Here is a 21197-nt window from a genome sequence, read left to right as displayed (position 1 = left end):
TCTCCATAGCTATTTTCCACGTTAAAGCATTTTCAAATAATTTTAACTGCGGGGGCGATATCTTGAAAAGGACCCAATTTTAGAAAAGATGGCAAAAAATTTACGCCTCTATCAAATATAAATTTACCCCTCTCTTGGTGCAATTACCAAGTATGGACCTTGCACTTAGCATTACTCTGTCAATGTTTTCCTTTGACACAAAAATAGTCTGAGGAAGGGGGGTATATTCTCCTTTTCTGTTTGGGCACATTCTTTTTATTTTCATTTGGTCTAATGGTTTAATGATGAACATGATATCAGATGCAATTAATAGCGCAGTGCCAATAAAAATGGTAATAGGAAACCATAATATAATAATCAAATCGCTTGCTTTACTGTTTTGATAATCGCCTTTAATAGTGCAATGCTTTGATTGGAAACAAACGACAAGGCTTAGTTTGGCAATACATCACAATCTAGGAGCTCCTCCGCAGTTTTTTCTTCTTCGGGAGCTGGTCCCAAAGATTGATCAGGTCATCAGGTATTCAAATTTTCCATGACCATTTGGGGGTAGTGGGTACTCCAGGAGATTCTTTTTTGAATATAAATATAAACGATATTTTTCTAAAAAAAGAAATCATTATCTTCATTTCCATTCCTTGCATTATTTCAGTTCTATGAGACAGTTTAATCTTTCAATAAGCCGTTTGATAACGAAACCCAACAGAAAGCAACAATTACACGCACTATGCATTCCTCATTCATTGATAAGGAAAAGTGTTATCCGCATCTCTTACATTTTTTAGTTCGCTTTGTTGCTGTTAATTAACCCCCCTGCAATCAATGATTAACGAATTGTAATCCGGTAGTCGGTAAAGATCAAAGTTTCTTGGTGCATGGCAACTCACCAAGTTTTCTCAGCCGTGCAATTTGGTGTATACCATGCATATGCATTAGCATCAGCTACAATTTATTTAATCTCTAGGGCTATTTTCAAAGACCTTCATATCAAGCTGAGATTTTTTTGAGAAATTGTAAAGCCCGGCTGCTGGAATAGTAATTTTTCAATAAGCTTCCCATTGGTATACCTTGAAAATTGCTTATTTTGAAGAATTACTTCTATCTATTAAATTATGCCAGGGAAATAATTTTACTGTAAAGAAAGAATTTGCAATGAAAGTTAGCCGAGGCCACAGCAGTAAAGCTCTGGTTCTCAGGCATGATTCCGACATGCCGGATGAAACCCCCGTGAAGGTTACGCACGAAACCCTTCTATTGACTACGAAGAAACCTGACAAGTGCCGCTCAACAATCAGCTTGCATGATCTTGTCTTTGTCAGAGCGGTCCCTTTGTGGTATCCGCGCAAAGCGCACCTTTCAAGATTTCATTCGCCACAACACATTAAGAAGAAAACAAGAACTGCTCGGCATCGAATTCGTCCGATCGTGCCTTCTCTGAATAGATTTGCGCGAGAGTTCTCTTGTCTTCACTCGCCGACCATTATCACTTTACTTTTTCTTGTATTCGACGGTATGCTATGAAACATAGATGAAATAATTTTGGAACTTGCTACCTGTTCTTGCCGACTTATGACAGCTTTATGATCGTGCTCATCTACCTTTGGTTACATAGTCCTCACGGCAGCAAGCAGACAGGTTGCTAGTCGAAGCCGTTGTAAGTATGTATGATGAAATGCCTAAATAGACTTTTTAAACCGTTTCAAAGGTACTGTTATAGTCACAAGACGGCCTAAACTCAATCGTTGTCGAGATTCCCTCCAAACACCCGGATACATTCCTACAAACAACAACGCAAAGCCTATTTATTTTACTCAAGAGCCGATCAAATTTGAAGAAGGCCATCGAGGTTTTGAGTGGTTGTACAAGACTTTTGGAAATCATACCCATAAAACTGAATGAACCACTGCAGATTTTATCACTTGAGAACAGACTATGGGAAAAGTTTGCAGTAAGGCTCACGGTTTGTATTAATTTTTCTATCCATCGGTTTTAATTCTTTATTAAACAACAGACATATTAACCGCATTTATTGAGGTCAGGTTATGAAGAATTACTTCTTGATTGACGATTTAGCTTGATATTAAGATGCGATTTTAGAAAATGTTGAAATATTAGCGCAAGGAAAACACATCGCAAGAAAATGAGTCTACTTTCAACGATTGGTATCACGATTGAAAATGTTTACTTAAAATTACCTTTCAACAATGGACGAAGTTTGGCGTAGGATTTCCGTTGATTGGAAATAAAAGAGGTGCTCATGTCGATCAGATTTTGTAACTATTTTAATTGCTTCAATCATTTAATTTTGTAAATTCAATTACTTCAAGTGTTTCGCAACGATATGCACCGGTGTGAGGTGTAAAAAAAGTTGTACGAAACGCGATCGATTTTTTATAAATGCCTTTATTTAGCAAACCATATCGGCCAAAAAGTTTTTTTGAGCGTAAATCAACTAAAGTCGTTTTCTTACTCTCTTCCTCTTTTCAAATTTTCCAGGATTGAGGTACGCCGATGATGATTATTTTATCGGTACAAGACTTGGCCCAGAAGGTGAGGGAAAATAATCAGATTCTCGCTTTATTGCAACTGTCATTTATGATCATGTTTTAACATTGTTCAAGGTCATCCGCATTTATTCGTTATCGCATTCAGCAAGCGATTAAATGTCAGATCCTTGAACTTACAAAAACTTTTGAAGACTGCTAACCTCACAGGTCAAGACCCTAGAATTCCAAATGCATGTTCAATCTAAGTCTTTTGTGTGTCACTTCAAAAGTGACAGTTTAATGTTGCTTTCGTCCCAATAAGCTGTATGTTATACACTTCAGTTCAAAGAGAAAATTATCTTCTCTTGGCTAATTGGGTGTCTGGAATACTTGTGTATATAATCCTACATGCCCTTTGATTATCAGTGGACATGTTATCGACCTGTCTGTTAACAACTGCCTCAATGTCAGTTAGAAAAACTGATCAAAGTTGAAAGGTAAACCTTAGAAAGCCTTAAAAAACTTAAATTTGATACCTGTAAAGATACAAGAGAGAAGCTTGTAGTTATATCAAAGTCATTGTGTGATTTTCGATTACCAAGACATTGGGCTATCATATCAAGGCTAGTTTTTATTGTGTTCCAATAATTACAGATTGCCTTTTGTCTAAGTTTATGTAATTGAATAAAATTCTCTTAGCTGATAACCTCCCATGCACCAAGTCTGGTAGAGGGTGTGTCTATCATATTTTCCCCACAATTTTATCATCCCTCATTGTCCAAGAATTTATATGGCATACATGGTCACCTTAAGCAGAAGAAGTAATAAAAAGATTAAAGGAACAACAAACATATTACATAGTATACTTCATATACACATTTTTGGGATATGACCTGTGAGCCCTTTGAAATTTTTCAATTACAAGTGGTTTTTGTGCTTAACCCTTCAGCTTTTACCACACTCAAACCTCAATGTCTATATATATACTATATTGGACATATTGCAAAATATGATATTCAGCTAGTATCACAAGTTTCCTTAAAAATCCTGTAAGTGGAATGCTTTGAAGTCTCTGTTTTTCTACAGTTATGATAAGCAACCATTGATAGATTTTAATTTAGTTTTAATGATTTTTCCACATGTTAATGCTTATTATATGCTTGAGTCTTTTAAAAGAACTTTAGTGAAAAATCTACAAACAATTACATATAAATTTATTCATCATTGATATCCATAGGAAAATGCTTGAGCTCTGAAGAGTCAATATGCCAGTCAGACTGTAACAGTGTGTTAAAGTTGAAAAGTGAAGAATGCTTTGAAACTAGCAGTGGATACAAGTACACATGCACAGAACCTTTCAAGGTTTGTAATTTTTTGCACTTTCTGATGTTTATAAGATCATGGGTTATAAACATTTACTTTATTAAGAAATAAATATATACCAAACTAAAACACAGTTTTTGGCTCTTGATAATGTTTTAATTGGTGAAAGTTGTTAAAAATCAACTAATTATTTTAGAAATTTAGAAATTAAAGAAGTGATTTCTACTTAAAGTTTTGTAAATTTAAAATTGTAAAACACCTAGTTATATCTTTTATATATTTTTGTAAAATCTTTTGCATCAAAGTCATAAAATTCTAAAACATATTTTTGATAGGTTTTATACTAATCAAGTTGCTAATAGCAATAACAAATATGATGCTGTATTTTGCAAAAAAAGTTTGGGGCTATTAACTTTATCAACTACCAAAGCCAATTTTAGTGTGGCTTTTTGATGGTATTGAATGTGTTGTTGTAACATGGACTTTCAAATTCATCTTAGATTAGTGAACATTAACTTTAAGGCAACAGATGAAGTATAAAGCTAGCTAGGGAAGTGGAATCTCATTTGTCTCCGAAATATATTTCTTCAGTTTCAAAAAGTGACCTTTTAACCAATTTTTATCATACAATAAGCTCTTTCTGATAATGAAATTCAATCTAAAAAAGAAAAATTATTTTGAAAGAATCGTATTTGCACCTATTTGCTACCTGTCTCAAAAATGCCAAAATCACGCTACCAGTGGCACTCGAAAGAAATTACTTTCCTCCAAAAATGCTAAAATTTTGACATTATAAGGGCTGAATAGCTGACAAAAAATTACCCTTGGACCCATGAATAATGAGATCAGATTATTCTCGTGCCTTAAAATAATTCATTTGTCATATTGAACCAGCACTCCTGATTTTTGGGAAGAATTTTTAATGGAAATTGATCAAAAGTTAATGAACACCTGGGAGAGCTGTTGATCACGAAAATTCCACCACAGCTTTCCTCATTGTATTTAAATATAAATTGTTTTCTACAACCTCATTCTAGTTATATCTATTGAAATCTTAGAAAAATGCTTGAAAGGGTTAGCCATCAAAAATTACTTTTAAGTAGATGAGATATAATTCGTTTTTGTCATGGTAGTATAAGAGCATAAATGTAAAAAACATTAACCAACTAAAGATAAGCTTTAATAGAAGAGACAACTGTAAACTGCTTTATCAGTTATATTTAAGTTGTCTAAATCAGTTTAATTTCTGAGTTAGCAATTTGAAATTAGTAAGCTTCTTTGAATATATAAGGTTGGTTATTGGCTTGTCATTAAAGCCCAAAAGTACACAGGGATTTGGCATATTTTTCCATTCCATTTCTGAAATTAAATGCATTTTGCAAAAGTATTTTTTTAAACAGTCATGCATGTTTTTAATCGATGGAAAACCTGTTTAACCTTTTTCAATTCTGACTTTAATTTTTAATTAACGTGCTGACTCTAAGAATGAGGATTGAAAGTTTTTCAAATCCTACCGGGAGATTTCAACGCTTTTAAACGAACTCCTTTATTTATCTGCTACATTTTTTATCTTATTTGTTGTAGCATTTGAGTTTTGCACTAAGAAATTTTTCTTCTATCTTTATTAATACCATAACGGAAGATTGCACTTTTTGTTAACAGTAACTATATTTTAAAGAAAAAGCATCATAAAACACTTCCTTTGTTATAAATTCACAAAGCGCAGCCGCACTTTTTCGTCATCTCACTGCACTTGCATCTTCTTGGTTTTCATAGTCTCATTTAACTGTCCAAACCTTTAAAGCTACGTTGAAATTCCCTTTTCGCGTCTTTCGTTTCCTTGCGGCCTCCTTGAATGCCTAGAAAACTAACCAACGTTTTACCTTCCTTCAATTTTTATTGACTTCTAAAGAAGATAATCCTCCCTTCACCACGAAGACTTTCTATGTTGCTTTACGCGAAAAGCCTCATTTGCTAAAATTTAGACATGAATAGCTCTTGCTAGGCGATCCTCTTAGGCACAGGGAATATGTTACCCGTCTGCTTTCAGCTCTGTCTTAAAAGGGGTGTTCTCATACATTTCTTCCTTATCTTAGGTCAAATCAAGGCTGCTTGCCGATTATAAATGTGTTTCTGGTGATCGTCGCTATACTCTTGATGTGTTCGATTCTTTGATTATAGATTTTACTTGGATGACCTTGAAAAGAAACTTAGCTATTGGAAGTACACGGGTCGCCTTTAGCTGAATTCGTGCCTAGAGCAGTATAAGTCATGCTTTCTGCAGCCCTTGGGTGGCCATTGCTTTGTTTCTTATCGATTTTGACATCCATTGTCCCAGGAAACTGCCGTGGTTACACCCTGAAATGCCCCAACTTGAAAGCCGAGGTGTAAAAATTTCGAAAATACAAATTCTTTAGACAAAAAATTCCATCCCTAAACTTTTGACGCCCACGGAGCGGACATGATTGTAGCGCGATGTTTAAAGTAATGAATCTACCAGGGCCGCGTGATTCTTGACCTGGATGTTAAAGCAAGGATCTGTCTGTATTCTTTTCATATAAAGCAAACTGGATATGAGTATTTACCTTTTGCGATCATTGCAAAGCTAAGAAGGAACAAAAGAAGCGACTTTACCGGTTGAAACTGCCGCCTGTTGTATTCATATTGGATTGAGTCGGTTATTATTTCGTTATTTTACCGGCAATTGTGCGTCATAAATCACGGACTTGGGAAACGGAGTCTGGACATGTGGTTGTGTGTACTTGGATAAGCCCATTTTCATTACACTTCTCTTAAATGATACTATATCTGCTTCACATCAAGTTGCTTTGAGGTACTGATTTGTCATCTTGCCTTTGGTAGAGGTAAACTTCCCGCGCCTGGAAGCAAATATATCTAACTAACACAAGAGCCTCTCCTGCCCTCCGTCCTCAACCCTCGTTTACAAGGTTGTCCTACGTGGTACGCACGAGGCTCAGTTTTTAAGCTGTGGTATTCTTTAACTTTTCACTGACACTTTAAATTAGCGCTTTTTAAAAGCTTTCTTAGTCAATTGCAAAATCCCCGCCCTGTTGGTTGGACAAACTATTTGATGAACATTTCTCTGAGTTAAGGTGTATTCTCTAACATTAAGGAGCATTCTCAAACATTAAGGAGCATTCTCTCTCTTAGAGGGCCTTTTACGAAATGGCAGTCATTGAAGTGACAGCCCGTGTTTTACACATGAACCTACGCGCTTCGGTAGCCTATAGGCTGCTTTGCTAGCTTTCTTTTTGTGGTGTATGTTTGCCTACCTCTACTAATGTTTTCGGTTGTGGATAATCTCCACTGATCACAGAGGGCTCGGAACAGGAACTGTGTTGTCTACTGTCTTTTGTGTCTGCTGTCATCATAATAATGTCTTGCCGATGTTTATCTAAGCAACAATCATCGGAGATTCAAATGTTTTTATTTTATTTTCCTTCTTTGAAAATTCCCGTATGAAGCAATCGAAGATAGAAGACCTCTGTTGATATTTTGAAGATTTTAGCGGCTGACCCAGGCGAATTTGCTTGATTTCTGTTAAGAATTCTTTTTGTTTTATTATTTTCTTTTCGGATTCCCGCCTTTCTTTCGCGCTTCTATCATAGAGCGACCGGTTAGTGACATTCACACAAACCTCGAGGATAGATAAGAGAAAACGAGGGCCTGAACGAAACCTTCTGCTTCTTCAACGGGCACCAGGTGCACCGTCATTCTTCTTGAGCCGTTCGAAAATTAAATTTGCTTTGATAAATTTCTTTAGTTTTTTAGCGTATTCCTTTAGTTTTTCCATACTTCTTTTCTTAGCAATAACCCAAATCGAAAGCATTTAATTTGGTTAGAGTTTAATAGAGTAGCGAGCCTGCAAATGTTGCAGTTGTTATCACTTTGATCTTGCCCGCTTCAATAACTATCTAATGAAACTCTGAAACCACTTGATTACATGGGATATTCTCTGCGTTGAATGCCAAACTTGTTCTCTGTGGCATTTGCCGGGGGAAACTGCACAGTTGACGCACGATGTGTAGGCAAATCTCTAAATAATGAAACACCGCGTTTGGGATGGTATCAATGCCCTTGTAGGCAGCTCGAAGCGCAAGACCCGCGTGTTATATCACGCACTTTCGCCTGGGTAACCCTGTTCTCAAAGATTATGAACATTTTAGCCGCAAGATACAAGGCACGTTGTTAATTGGTTTACTGGCGACATGTAGAAAGTATAGTGGATCTTATTGTTGCAAGATAGAAGAACAGATCTGTGTATTACATCCTTTTTAAGTATAGAATGCCTTTGGTTCCATCTTTTTCGTGCAAAATCAATCAATAAGATATTAAATGGCGATGATGTTGCAAAGGAAAGATTGTATAATTCTCAAGGCGTTCAAAGATAGCAGAAAGTAGTGTTTGAATATATCGGATTTACACGATAAACTTAAAATATAAAGCGGTTAATGTCCCCTGTAATACTAAATTTTGGAGACTATTGGATAGTGAACCATTTTATCTTGCTATGGACGTCTTAATGTTAATGTAATGGCCTATAATTTTCTTATGCAATCATCATTATCTTCTTTGTTATTAACCAAAAGCTCAATATATCTATACTAACAAATGGTAAATTTTTCAAAGCTCTCGATAATTATTCATAATGAGTTTAATGTATTGATTCTAGGTATTTCGTATTCGAATCTTTTTAAGATATCCACCAAACCTTTGCTTTTCATTAAATAAAACTTTGGCTGTTTTTCTTACACTATGTAGAATGCAGATATGAGAATGAATATTATGTCTCGCCAGTAGAAACATAAAGTTGCCATTTTCTTAAGAAACCTTTGTTAGCATTTTTCAAGTTTTTTGAGCACAAAGTCTTTAGTTATCATAGTTTAACTTTTCTCCTTATCGAAGCCTATTTTATAGATCCTTTAACAATAGGTTATCGTACAGTTTTTATTTTGTTTCTTGACACTGTTGTGTGGCACGAACTGGTCCCTACCACATCTGTCGATATTCACCAAGGCTACCCTGATACTTAATCGATTCACTGTCACTGATAGAATGCAAAACCTCTCAATGGAACTGAATAGCATCCCTGTCTACCAAAATATCTTTCTTCAATGTAATGATAAAATTATGATTACGTAGCAGGTTGTCTAGACCAAAGTAGTTGACTATAATCTTTCTAGTGCCGTTCTCTATCAGCATGAATGTATTAGAGTATGGCGGAGAATGGTCTGATTTGACACTGCTGAAAAGTTTGCATTGTATTCTTTTAACAGAGATTTCAAGCGGGAAATATCGGTTGTACTTATAAAATTTTGATATGCTTTCTACAGGAGCGTGGTAGTTTATTTGGTGCTGGCAAGCCCTCAGATATCGAGGACTGTGACTTGATTGGTATGTATTGTTGTAACAATATATTTTCCTGTAGAACACAAAAACGTATTTATGTAAAATACTATGAAAGACATCTAGGAATGTTAAAATAATTTAATGTCTGAAACTAGATGAATATATTTTGAAAGAAGAAGCGTCGCTCAAAGACCATGTTGCCATATTGCTTACTAAGGCACAAAAATGCATAGTTTTTCATAGTTTTTGCCATATTTCTCACACATAGCTTTGGTTTATGCATGATGTATTAAGTAATGTAGCAAAATGTAGTGAACAATTTGAAATCGTAATTCAGAAGCGTAATTTCATTGTTTCTGTTATTTCCCTTTTTTGTTATATTGAGTGTTTGCAGAAATTGTTTTACGTTCGTTCAGTAGCAACGTAAAGTCCTTTTGTCGGCTTTGAAAAATGCAAAGTTGCGCCATTTTCATGGCGAATTTCTTTGACAGTGTCAAGTAAATCGTTTGATGCGAAAATTTAATGTATAAAGTGTTTTTTTGATGATTATAATGACTGCAATCATAATGGATTGTCTTTTCCAAAGGATATCCTGCTTGAATAACCAATATTTTTCTTTCTAGTCAATCTCCCCCCAGAGGGCCAGAAAGATGACAAATTATTAATAACTGAAGTCGAGACTCCGATGAAAACAGATGCTGAGGACCAAATAAGATTCCAGGTATATACTTACTTACAAAGTCCGCTGTATTGAATTTTTGGCATCATCTTCCATATTGGTGCATTTTGCTCATGAATCGATCTGTCTGCAACCTTACCCCCTTCCCCTCCCTCCTTCTCCTTTCCTTTTCTAGTCTTTTTCTAATGTTCACTGTAGTCGTCTTTTTTGCTGCACAAACTTTTGAACTGTAACTTTTGAAATGAATTGAACTGCATTCGATGACCCTTTGAAGTCACTGACGTATTTACACATTGGTAGCTGCACAGATCTTGCCAGGATTATATCAATGCTCTTTCAATTCGATTTTGCTTTGATAATGATTGCTAAAAGATGATTAGCATAAAAAACCTTTTTTTACCTTCCCCATTCGGAGAAAATGCCTAAAGAGATCCTGCCATTTTTAATTTTATGGCTAAAAGCAATGTCTGTAGCAATTTCAATCACCTTACAATTGGAAGCTACTACTATGAGAAACAACTAAATTCATGCCAATATCCACTCATATTTAAATCATTAATAAAGCGTCACGACATTTTGACAATGATGTTTGCCACCCAAGACATTCGACTAAAGTATGAGTCACTCAAGATCTTCAAGTAAATAGCACCCTTTTGCATGATCGTATCGTCTATGAATCCCTTCAAGTTTTGCAAGATTATCGAAAAATCAGCCTACTGTTTATAGTGTTTAGTTTCTTTTCACATTCAATTTCGTTTATGTTCGATTGCATGATTAACTTGAATAAAATACTAAATGTTTGCTGATTTGTTACATTCATCTAAAACTATAAAACCCATTGACGCAAGAGTTGTAGTTTCACCTTGCCAAGCCAATAAATGCATTGTTACGCTTCGCTACATTCATGAAGCATAAAAGCTACTTAACAATTTTGCTGCATTCGCTGTATTCTGCTTTATGAATTATCTGTTTTTTAATAATTTTCAAATCTCGGGGAATAACTGTTTGAATCTTTCCAGTAAATTAAAGACGATAAAACCCTAGGTCATATAAAAGTACAGTGTTGACTTCAAAGGGTACCTATCTAAAAGTGCTCCGCTGTCACAGTCACATAACCGAATGTAAATTCTGATTCGAAGCGACATCGTGGCATTAAGCAGTTTAACGGGTGATGTCAAGATAAAGAATTTCACTGAATGTTAGTTTTGATCCCATGTTTCACAAATAAGAATAGTCTTGCTTGTCGGTGACCTAGCGGCAAGAAGCAAAAACGAACATGTTCGTATTAGCTCATTCGCAGTGAGCTTCATCTTCGGATAAGCTCGTTGGATAAGTGTCTCAAGGGATGCTAAGCCGTGCAAAACGTCTTTTCCGTATCGTCTTCAGCTTTGTCAGCTTCTAGCACCGTAGATTAAACCTTTATAACAGATAAATGGATCTCCAGATTTACATTTTTGATTTTTACTAGGCTTCCGCCAATTGTGCTCTATACATTTTAATATTCTGTCTACGCTTTTTCTTATTCCAAAGTCAATGAAATTTCTTATTTTTACCTCTTTGTCATTCTATATTCCAAGTATTTTTCTTTATGTCACTTGTAAGACATCAGCTTATGTGTTATATCTTTTAAATAACTTTTAATTACAGAAATGAATAAAGTAAAATTATTCTTTCACAATCCTTTTTTCCTGAATTCAGAGGGCTACCCCAATTCATTGATCTTAGGGAATAAACCTATAGATATTTTGGTTGAATAGATGAGTTAAAAAGGAATTTAGTTTAATTAACTATTTTAATTTATTACAAATTTACAGAAAACGGAAGAAGTAAAGGATTCTTATTGTCAAGCAAAACCAAATCGAAACGAATGGTCTTACACAGTTTATGATATTGATGGAGGTTCGAAAGTAACTCAACAGGTAAACATTCTATATTTCTAGTTTTTCCTACATAAAATGAAGCATACTGTATTACATTTGTTGAAAGAAGAAGATGTTTTCTGTTTTGTAGGTTAATGCTTATTTTCTTTAATTAGCACCACGAAATATAAAGTTTTATTAGCTTAGAAGTGAAAATATCTTAGTTGGAGGCATAGACGACTCGTTACGTGCTGTCTAAATATCTGAAATACTGGTAGCCGCCTGTTTGTGATATACTATCAGTGCAGCCAAAAATGTTCTATGAAGTTTTGATGTTTACCTAGTTTTGACATAACCTTTTATATCGAAATGCAAACCTTTTTAACTTTCCACTTGCGTCAGATTCAAAGTCAAAGCTGTAACACAAAAAACCGTTTGCATGCCCAACATTGACAAAATCTGTTAGATTGCTTTCATAATAGACCTCTTAGTGTTACAAGCCAGGAGAACATGAACCCCTGTAATGTCATTATGAAAATAATAACATATAGACGACAGTTCAGCAATCTTCTTCGTTTTGATGAGAAAATATTTTTGTGTTATTCATGACAAAACCATGTTACTCTGTACAACTGCCTTGCCCCGCTGTTAAAAACGGGTGACCGAGACTTTCGTGCTGCTAGAACCAAGGTTGATTAGCACGAATTTTCTCACAACGATATTCGTGACACCTATAACTGACTCGTTCAAGGTACCATTTGCTTGCCAGAAACTGGATCAGATTTAAACTTTCCCAACTCTTCTCTTGGTATTGAATGTTTCTTGCCAAGGCAATCTGTCTCGACGCCCTTTATGTTTAAAAATCTTTTGTCGTCTCTATCCACCCTAAATCTTTGTAAACGTGTTACTAAATTTCTCGCATGTGAATGAAAAATAATATTTGCCATTTTAGTCCCATATTTGATGGGAACCATTGCGGTGTTTCATAAGCCACTCATGTCTTCTACAGCTTCGTTGTCTAAGATACTAGGCCACATTTTTAAAAACCATAGGTGTCTCTATTAATGTGAGACAAAAACACAGTATGCCATGATAACTATTTCTTGGGTAGCGGCTATTCGCATCTGCTTTATGAAGTATTGATCTCAGATCTAAAACATCTGCAACAAACACTTTTATATTGGGAAAAGCAATAGCAGGGTACTTTCGTAGTTCGACGCTGCACCAGATGATCTTCATTTTGCTTGATCTTTAATTATCTCTCTTTATCCTTCAGGACCTGTCTCAAGTGATGAATTCAATCCGAACAGCAATCGATGAGACCGTAGACCACAGTGCTCAAACTCCTTCGAAAGATATGAAAATGTTGAAAATCAAAGTAGCGATTGGTCATCATGAGAATCATCACGAGAACAGTGGAAACAAAAGCGAAAAAAAGCCACAACTCGGCTTCAACAGAATGTTACTGCCCCCTCCGGATTCCGAGGAAGCTGAACTACTTTGTTATTACATTAGGGAAAAGCTCCTCACGTATGCTAACCAAGAAAAGAATTCAACTCGCGAAACATCACAGGAGCGGAAGCGCTCTAAGCCAAGAGTTCGTGAGGGTAGCAATAGTCGTTCACCTGACATTTCGTCGGACGCTCTGCAAGGAAATGAACGGAGAAAAGTTTCTCCTTTTAAAACTGATAACGAGATGTTATTAAATGATGGACTAAAAGAAACGAACTTTACGTCACCGACTCCACCAGTTTGTTGTCAAAGTAAGCGGGATTCGAGTGCTGCAAATGACCTGCGGCATCCTCAACTGAATCGTCCTTTTTATGGTTTACCTCAGCGGCAAGACACTTATGGCGGACCAGTAGATACACAAACAGAGCGAGTACGGTGTCGTTCTCGACAGACCTGCCCGCCTTCTAGTGGAACGCGCTCTCCGCAAATTTTTATGAATGATATAGAGCCACGTGGTTGGACATCGGATCATTCGTATGAAGCGACAAACCAAGAGCGTGTGACAGCTTCCAAGCACTCGTCATTTTGTCATAAAGATGCTTATCGAGAATCAAGAGAGGGGGGCAGTCCTCGAAAATCTAAACGGTCGACTCGCAAAGGGCAATCAGAAAAAATTAAAGGCCAGACATCTTCATGTGGCCGGATTGACCCTTTTCAGGCACCACCCTGGAGTGTGCCGAGAGAACGAAGATCCAACCCGTCGAAAGTCTGTCCTTGCAAATACCGCGGAGGGCGTTATTCGAGAGACAAAAAAAGAAATCCTAGTACTTCGATAGACAGAGACGAATCTACAGACACCATGTCCACACACACTGGTGTCGTTACCGCGGCCACCACGAAAAGAAACGAATCTCCTTCTCGTGACGAGGTTTTCTTGCGTGATGACGTAGTTTCAAGTGATGGAGCGAATTCACGTGACGAGAAAGTAGCTACTCGTACGGAATCGAATATTTATCAGCGATCTCGCCATGAGAGCGGGTCATCAGCTGATAGTAGGACAGATGAAGGAGTACTGTTATTCACAGACCTGAGGACAGATAAAACAAATGTCATTAAGGAAAAATCCACTTCCGATTCCCGCAATAGTTCTTGTTTACGATTGGGCGAAGACGCAACAGCGTCCTGTAGTTCAGCAATGCAAAACGCTCGGTTAGAAGGGAGTAAGTCACTTGACGATTTTAGCAAACCACGTAGAAATATTCCAGTTGTTGACAATTCGAGTAATGAAAGTTCGACTGAAGTTAGTCATAGTTCATCATGGAAAGATCAAATATCTTTTGGGACAAATAACACTTGTCATAGGTTTGTTCATGAATGGAATGATGATGTTGAGCTCAGCACGAGTAATATGATGAATATGATGCAGGAGCAAGAAGCACGAATCCATAGTGGGTCGCAAAGCCCGCGAACGCAAGACATCAACATGATGTCAAGTAAAAACCAAGTACATAAGCATGAACATTATCATTATCATTACCATATTTTCAAGCGAAGCTAAGATGCTTCTTTATTTATAGCACGATAAATTATATTTTTAACGTATTCAGTGTTTCTCTTTTCTCTCTCTCTGATACAAAAGTTGTTTACAAAAACTATGCTTTTCTGTTGAGTTTCGTTTTGCTTTGGTCAGATACCCGATTTCCAATCAATATTGAAGCCTCGATGATTCGTTCAGATATCTTCCTGCCCAGATATCATACGCCTGCTTCATGATATTTTCCTTGCTGAAACTAAATTTTATCAGCAATACCTTGCCTTGTTTTTCCAGCATAGTGTTACCAACATTAGGTATGTTCAAATGGAATATCTATCAAACAAAGAATCTATGTCTCTGAATTCATATTCAAGCTCCACATAAACAAATGGTAAGGGCAAGAGAAACATACTTTCGGTGTTCCAAGTTTAAAAGATTTTAAACAGCCTGTTATTTCTGTTCAGAACTTTGTTCTTTAAATCAATTTGGTTCTAAAGCGACGAAAATATTACCAATCTTGGCCACATTTATTTTGGAATAGGCTATCTATTTTCAGCTTTGCTCTGAAAGCTAAACATCCCATCTACAGGCATTTCCTCACATTTTTCCAGGCCTAATAAAAGCTTTTTGGAATTTATCTACTTTTCTACATTATTTCAAACGAATATAACCATGCTTTGAGCATATTGCAGTAAGGAAAGCTTGGACCAAGGAGAGTCCAATAAATGTTTACGCTTTTCTGGGTTTCTAAACAAAGAAAAACTAATTATTTTCCCACATTTGTATCAATACAACTTTTATAACTTTGGATTTCAATATACGCCCAGTGAATTCTAACCCATTTTAATTTAGAATTGAATTTGTGGCTAGTTAAGCATTCGTCATACAGCCTAGGAATTCTTTTGACCTATATATAGAACAATTAATTTGTTTAAAGTTTCTCTTTTTGTTGCTAAGCAAGATTAAATAAGAAACTTAAAATTAACAAAGTGTTTTTAAGAATTCAGTTACGTAGGGGGTATCGAGGTAGACTAATCGCTCATAATGCAAGACGGAGGAAGATCCTTTAAAGATTGTCAATTCTTGGTTCCTGCCAGATAATATTGGGTAGAAAATGATAAGGACAAGTCTTCTTCACAGTATATAGATGATTACTGTTATCAAAATAGCACTCAATGTTGCCCTTGGTTTGATGGATGTCTTTTATTTGTCTGAAACAAGAACACACCTTAGATTGATTGAAAGGTCTCAAAATGGTTTGATGAAAAGAAACGAAGTTGATTCCTATATCTGCCTCACTTTAGGTTGAATAAAATTTTTCTACAAAGACACCAATGGATCTAAACTAAGTCCCTATGCCACTTTTAAAACCTTTTTTTAAATCAAGAATTCATGACTCAGTTTATCATTTTGCATCATTAAGGACTTCTTCGAAAATTTCAAAGTTGAACATTTTGACGGCTTTCACTGCCGACAAGTTTTCAAAAATTTGCGTGAAAATGCAAGAAACAAGTTCAATTTCCGGATGGATCTCTTCCTTATATTTTCAGCAGGTCCTTGTCCCTAAGAAGGTACACTAGGTGAGCAAAAGTATTGCACCACCCACCAAAAAATAGCTGCATCGCTGCGAACTTTTTGTAGCAAATCCAAATTCAAATAGCTAAAGCAAGTTAAATAAAAGTTGTAAGATGACCGTTTGGGTGGGAAATAATGGGACATTTATCTAGGTATAGGTATGAAAATGAAAAATGCAAATAGGGTATATCCTTTGTTTCTTCTTATTTTTAAACAATATCGACCACCGCTGAGCAATGAGCAATGATGATAGGAGTACCGGTAATATATTTGCAACAAAAACGGTTTTTCTTTGCACAACCCTGTAAGATTTCATCAAGGCGAACTTGGAAATACTCACTTTTTGCTTGGTTGCCCAAAGCTGTTAATTTTTCTGACTGTTATTGTAGGAATTCTCAAAAGTTTTGGTTTCACATTTTTGGTACTGCAAAAGGCCTAATTTTGGATGCCATTTTGTAACATGTTGCAACAGAATACAATCGATAAAACGTCTGTAGCCTTTAAATCCATCTCTTCCTGCTAATTGCGATGTTGTTTAGTGAACAAATATTACAGCAATATGTTCAAAACAGCATTTCATCTCCTCGTTGAATGAGAATACCAAAATTTCTGCGATATACAATCGTGAACAGTGACCCGCAAGTGCCCAAAAAGGCCTCATTAAAAAACGGCTGTAAAAGTGTCACTTTTCGTTAAATTCAAGGCCAATAATGATATTTTGGGATCTCAAACGCCTAATTGTGATATTGCCAAAGTTTACTTAAATTTATCATGTGGCGTTTACAAGTAACCAATTGTAAAATTTTTTGACTAAATTAAGCAAGTTTTACAAGGGTTTCAAAGCTTCGAGACTGTGCAATGAGAAATTATCTTTTTTGATATTAAGATATATTTTTCTCAACATTAAAATGAAAAGTATTGCCAGTGGTTTAAAGTTGTGTTTGGTTGAGTTTTAATCATGGAATAACGCTTAATGGCTTCAAAAAAATGGTTTGAATTTTAAAAGGGCATGTTGTTCACAACACTGACGCCATTATTCATTCGTCGTGGTGGTGCAATACTTTTGCTCACTTAGTGTAAATCGCAGAAACGTGACCACGAATAGACAGAGCTAGGCCATTATGAATCGCCATTTTGAACTTCATTTTCGCGCCAAAATGCATGCTGCTAACGTCAGTTTTACCAAAAGCCCCAATCTGCAAAGTTCTAAAGGAATGAAAAATTCAAAGCATCGTTTGAGTCTGGAAAAGATTAGATCATGTTTCAAAGTTCCGACTTGCTTAAACGCTACATTGAACTCAACGACTTCCTTCAGGATTTTTATTGTTTAGTAGCCGACCAGACCGAAGAGGTGTGTAAGGCCGAAATCGAAAAGAAACTGGAGACAGCAATCACAAAGATAAACAAAATTGAAACTCAAGAGAACAACTGTATCAGGACAGAAATTCTTCAAGGAGTGTCTTTCCTATTATCAAAGAGCAAAAGCCTGCGTGCTTCTGAAGCAAATTCGATTTCAAACGATAGAAAAAGAAAGCACAAGCCTGATTTAGGGGAAGATGCCCTTGGAAGACAAAAAGCTATTGAATCTACGATAGTGCCACCTGGAAAAATAGGTTTTAATGATGTCGCAGGGCTTCTGGAGGTGAAGAAACTTTTACGAGAAGCAATTGTAATGCCGTTGAAATACCCACATTTGTTTAATGGCGCTAGAAAGCCATGGCGAAAAATATTATTGTTTGGCCCACCAGGGACCGGGAAATCAAGAATAGCCAGAGCCATCTCATCAGAAGTTGCTTCGACATTTTATTCTGTGTCTTGTTCTGATCTTCTATCAAGCTGGTTTGGAGAAACGGAAAAACTTATCAAAGATCTTTTCAATAATGCTAAAATGAAGTCAGGACGATCCATTATATTCATTGACGAAATTGACGGCCTTTGCAGGCGCAGGAATTCAAACGAGCAAGAGCAGACGCGAAGAATCAAGACTGAGCTTCTTAAACAGATGGAAGGCACGGACAATGAAGAAGAATCGAATGTTTTTATTCTTGGAGCTACAAACTGTCCTTGGGAGCTAGATTCTGCTTTTGTGCGACGATTTCAGAAGAGAATTTACATCCCATTACCAGACAAATCTACACGGAAAGAGCTGTTCCATATTCACCTCAGGTCGGTTCCTTTTCAAATCACAAATCAAGAGTGGACTAAATTATTGGAACAATCAGAGGGATATTCTGGCAGTGATTTATCAACTTGCGTAGCTGATGCTATTTTTGAGCCCTTGAGAGAGCTTGAGTCTTCAACATTTTGGAAATGGAATCAAGATGGGAAAACTGTATCGCCATGCAAACAACATGAAGAGGGTGCTGTCAAAATTCGATTTGAAAATATTCCCCCTGAACAAGTGACACCCAGATCTGTTGAATACAAAGATCTCAAATCTGCCTTAGATAAAAATACCAGAACAGTCAATTTTGACGAGTTGCCTTGTTATGTTAACTTTTCTACATTTGGAAGAAAAGTTTAAAGCTATATATATAAATGCTAGACTATAAATTTTTTTTTCATAGCATAACATAAGGGCTCGTGCAAAAATGAAGTAATTCTAGTTGCTCCATTAAATTTTTCAAAACCACAATGCAAATTTCTTTCATTTTTCGAAGCAGAAAACTTGCAAAGCTAGGCTATATATATGTTAAACTATATTCATTTGCCATGATGGAAGCGATTTAGATTGATATCATATGCTTTCCTCTTTTAAGAAAGCTTCCCTCCATATAAAAACAAATTCTTAAATATGATACTGAAAAATGTTCAACTTGAGAATTATTTTCCTTCATGGAGTCATGAAACAGTCTTCCTCAAACCTCCTTGTCTTAAACTTTTAGTTTCAAAAAGGTTAGCTTCCATGATATGTTAAAACTTGTTTTGAAAGTGGTGATTAGGTTCAAAATCCTGGCTTTAAAGGCTTGAAAAGTTGTTATTACTGGGTTAAAAATCCATAAGTAAAGAGAATGGAGATTTTGAGATAAAATTCAGAACTCCGTTGCAATTACTTTGTAGGTAAGCAGCAACAACGGAAAAAGTTTGGCAGCTAGTCAGCTAACTAACACTTCTAACTGCATAAAAAATTGATGGCATTTTGATCTCATTCTTAAAATAATCTTAAAATCTAGCAAATAACAGACAAGTTTCACATTATTGAACTTTATGTAGATGATTTTTTTCCCTTTTCAAAAATAATTGTTTTCTCACTATGGAATCTTTTGTATTCTTCTTATCCAGAGATAACTTTCAGATGAAACTGTAGCATGACATCTTCAAAGCATTAGACAATTAAAGTATTTGAGATCTCAAACAACAAAAGGCATGACATACTTGATTTGGTCAAAGTTAAATTCAGCCTCACATGTGTTTTGTCTACTTGAAAGAGTTCTCTGTAGAGCGCGATTTGAAAGGAAAAGCATCTATTCTATTGAGTGGAAAAAATTATCAGTTCTATTCAGAGAATGCTTTCTTGTGATAATACATACGAATAGCACTACCAGCATACGTCGATAAGAAATGTCGTCTTGCGCCGTTATCAATCAAAGTTTCGTGCCGCTAGACCACCAGATATTTGCGAATTATCAGACACAATTTACTCACTGGCGCCTATTGATTCAGATATAATTTTGTTTATATTCATTTAAATGGGGAGTGTTTTTTGCTGACTTAATCAATTGCCCTGTGAAGATCGATAATCAACTGCATTTGGAAATATAGAGCACCCAAGCAAGCTTAAAAGTTACTTAAAGCCTTAAAGCCACGTCAGCCGATTGTGACTAAAGGGGCCCCGCACCCGAGAAAAATTTTTTTTAAGAACCAAGCAGATGTCTTCAGCCCTACAGTCCCTAAAACCGCTGCTGTTGGTGCTCCCTAACGTAAACGATAAAGGAAGTCCAGTCGTTCATGGCTAGCTTAATAGTTTATTTTATCGTTTACCGCAAATCAAACGATTTGAAACACCACGAACGGAGAACGCAAATCCTCACTGAACATGAAAGTGTTAAAAAATATACCAGGTATCATCTGGTGCTATTTCTGCTGTGTCATCAGACAAGCTCACAACTTGCTTTCTCCTCAGATAAAACCTTTTCTATCTTGTTAAAGCTAGTACCCTTTCCTATACTTGGACATATAGCTAAGACTTTAAACAACAAGAATCGCTTATCAACAAGGTATTGCCTTGAAATTCTGAATAATCGCAAACAAATCTAGCTGTTGGCATAGTGAGGGAAAATGTGATGAGCAAAAAATGTTGGTATGTCGTTGACAGTGAAAATCTCGAAGAATGACTGAAATGCAAAATGTATACTTTTGTACTGTCTTCCCATCAGTGCTTCCCACATGCTTTTAAGTTGGTGATGACAAGGTCATGACAAGAAACATAATGGTGGCAAACTACCATAACTGCCCTCTCGCTCCATACTGTGCCCCAGTGTCACTGCATAAGAAGCAAGACGTCTATTTCATGAAATTTTCACTGTAAATATAAGGACATGAGAACTAGCGCCTAGTTATCGAGTCAATCCTGTTGAAGAATGAAAAGAAACACTAGGGGAAAAGAAATAGTTGAGGTGGAGAACCGAAATATATGGGCGTAATGAAGGCTAAGCGAGTATTGTTGCTTCATTGAGAGGAAATTGCCCGACTGAGCCTGAAATTTGATAAATTCTGCTTGATTCGGGGGGCTGCTGCCCCCCCCAGTTGCTATGTCCCCAGTTGCTATGGCTTTGCTGAAGTCTAAGAAGTATTTATTGGTAAATGATTCGTAGAAAAGACGCAACGGGAAAAAAGTAAAAGCGGATTGATAGAATGAGGAAAACCGTAAATATCGTGAGTCTTTTTGGCATACGGATTTGTTTTTATCGCTGGAATCA

At 36.2% G+C, this 21197-nt stretch overlaps 1 protein-coding gene and 1 pseudogene across 1 annotated transcript; both read left to right on the top strand.

The window, feature by feature from the left end:
* The first annotated feature begins 1279 nt into the window (after positions 1-1279).
* Positions 1280-14771, top strand: LOC135690800 (uncharacterized). The gene is made up of 7 exons (XM_065208464.2): positions 1280-1960; positions 2497-2550; positions 3724-3848; positions 9164-9224; positions 9803-9900; positions 11673-11777; positions 12994-14771. The coding sequence occupies exons 1-7, from the start codon at positions 1933-1935 to the stop codon at positions 14725-14727; spliced, it is 2205 nt and encodes a 734-aa protein (XP_065064536.2). The 5' UTR covers positions 1280-1932; the 3' UTR covers positions 14728-14771.
* A 145-nt stretch (positions 14772-14916) lies between these two features.
* LOC135690802 (vacuolar protein sorting-associated protein 4A pseudogene) lies at positions 14917-20099 on the top strand (annotated as a pseudogene).
* Positions 20100-21197: the final 1098 nt, after the last annotated feature.

The sequence above is a fragment of the Rhopilema esculentum genome, chromosome 4, assembly GCF_057945365.1.
Source record: "Rhopilema esculentum isolate cy_ngs chromosome 4, ASM5794536v1, whole genome shotgun sequence".
NCBI lineage: Eukaryota > Metazoa > Cnidaria > Scyphozoa > Rhizostomeae > Rhizostomatidae > Rhopilema > Rhopilema esculentum.
The sequence above is the reverse complement of the archived record's forward strand: the minus strand, read 5'-3'. Positions and strand labels throughout refer to the sequence as shown.

Bases quoted from the DNA above. Each gene is read 5' to 3' on its own strand.
- LOC135690800 (XM_065208464.2), top strand. From the start codon at position 1,933: ATGGGAAAAGTTTGCAGTAAGGCTCACG. The intron at 3,849-9,163 runs GTTTGTAATTTT...TGCTTTCTACAG, and splicing joins CATGCACAGAACCTTTCAAG to GAGCGTGGTAGTTTATTTGG. The intron at 9,225-9,802 runs GTATGTATTGTT...TTTTCTTTCTAG, and splicing joins CGAGGACTGTGACTTGATTG to TCAATCTCCCCCCAGAGGGC.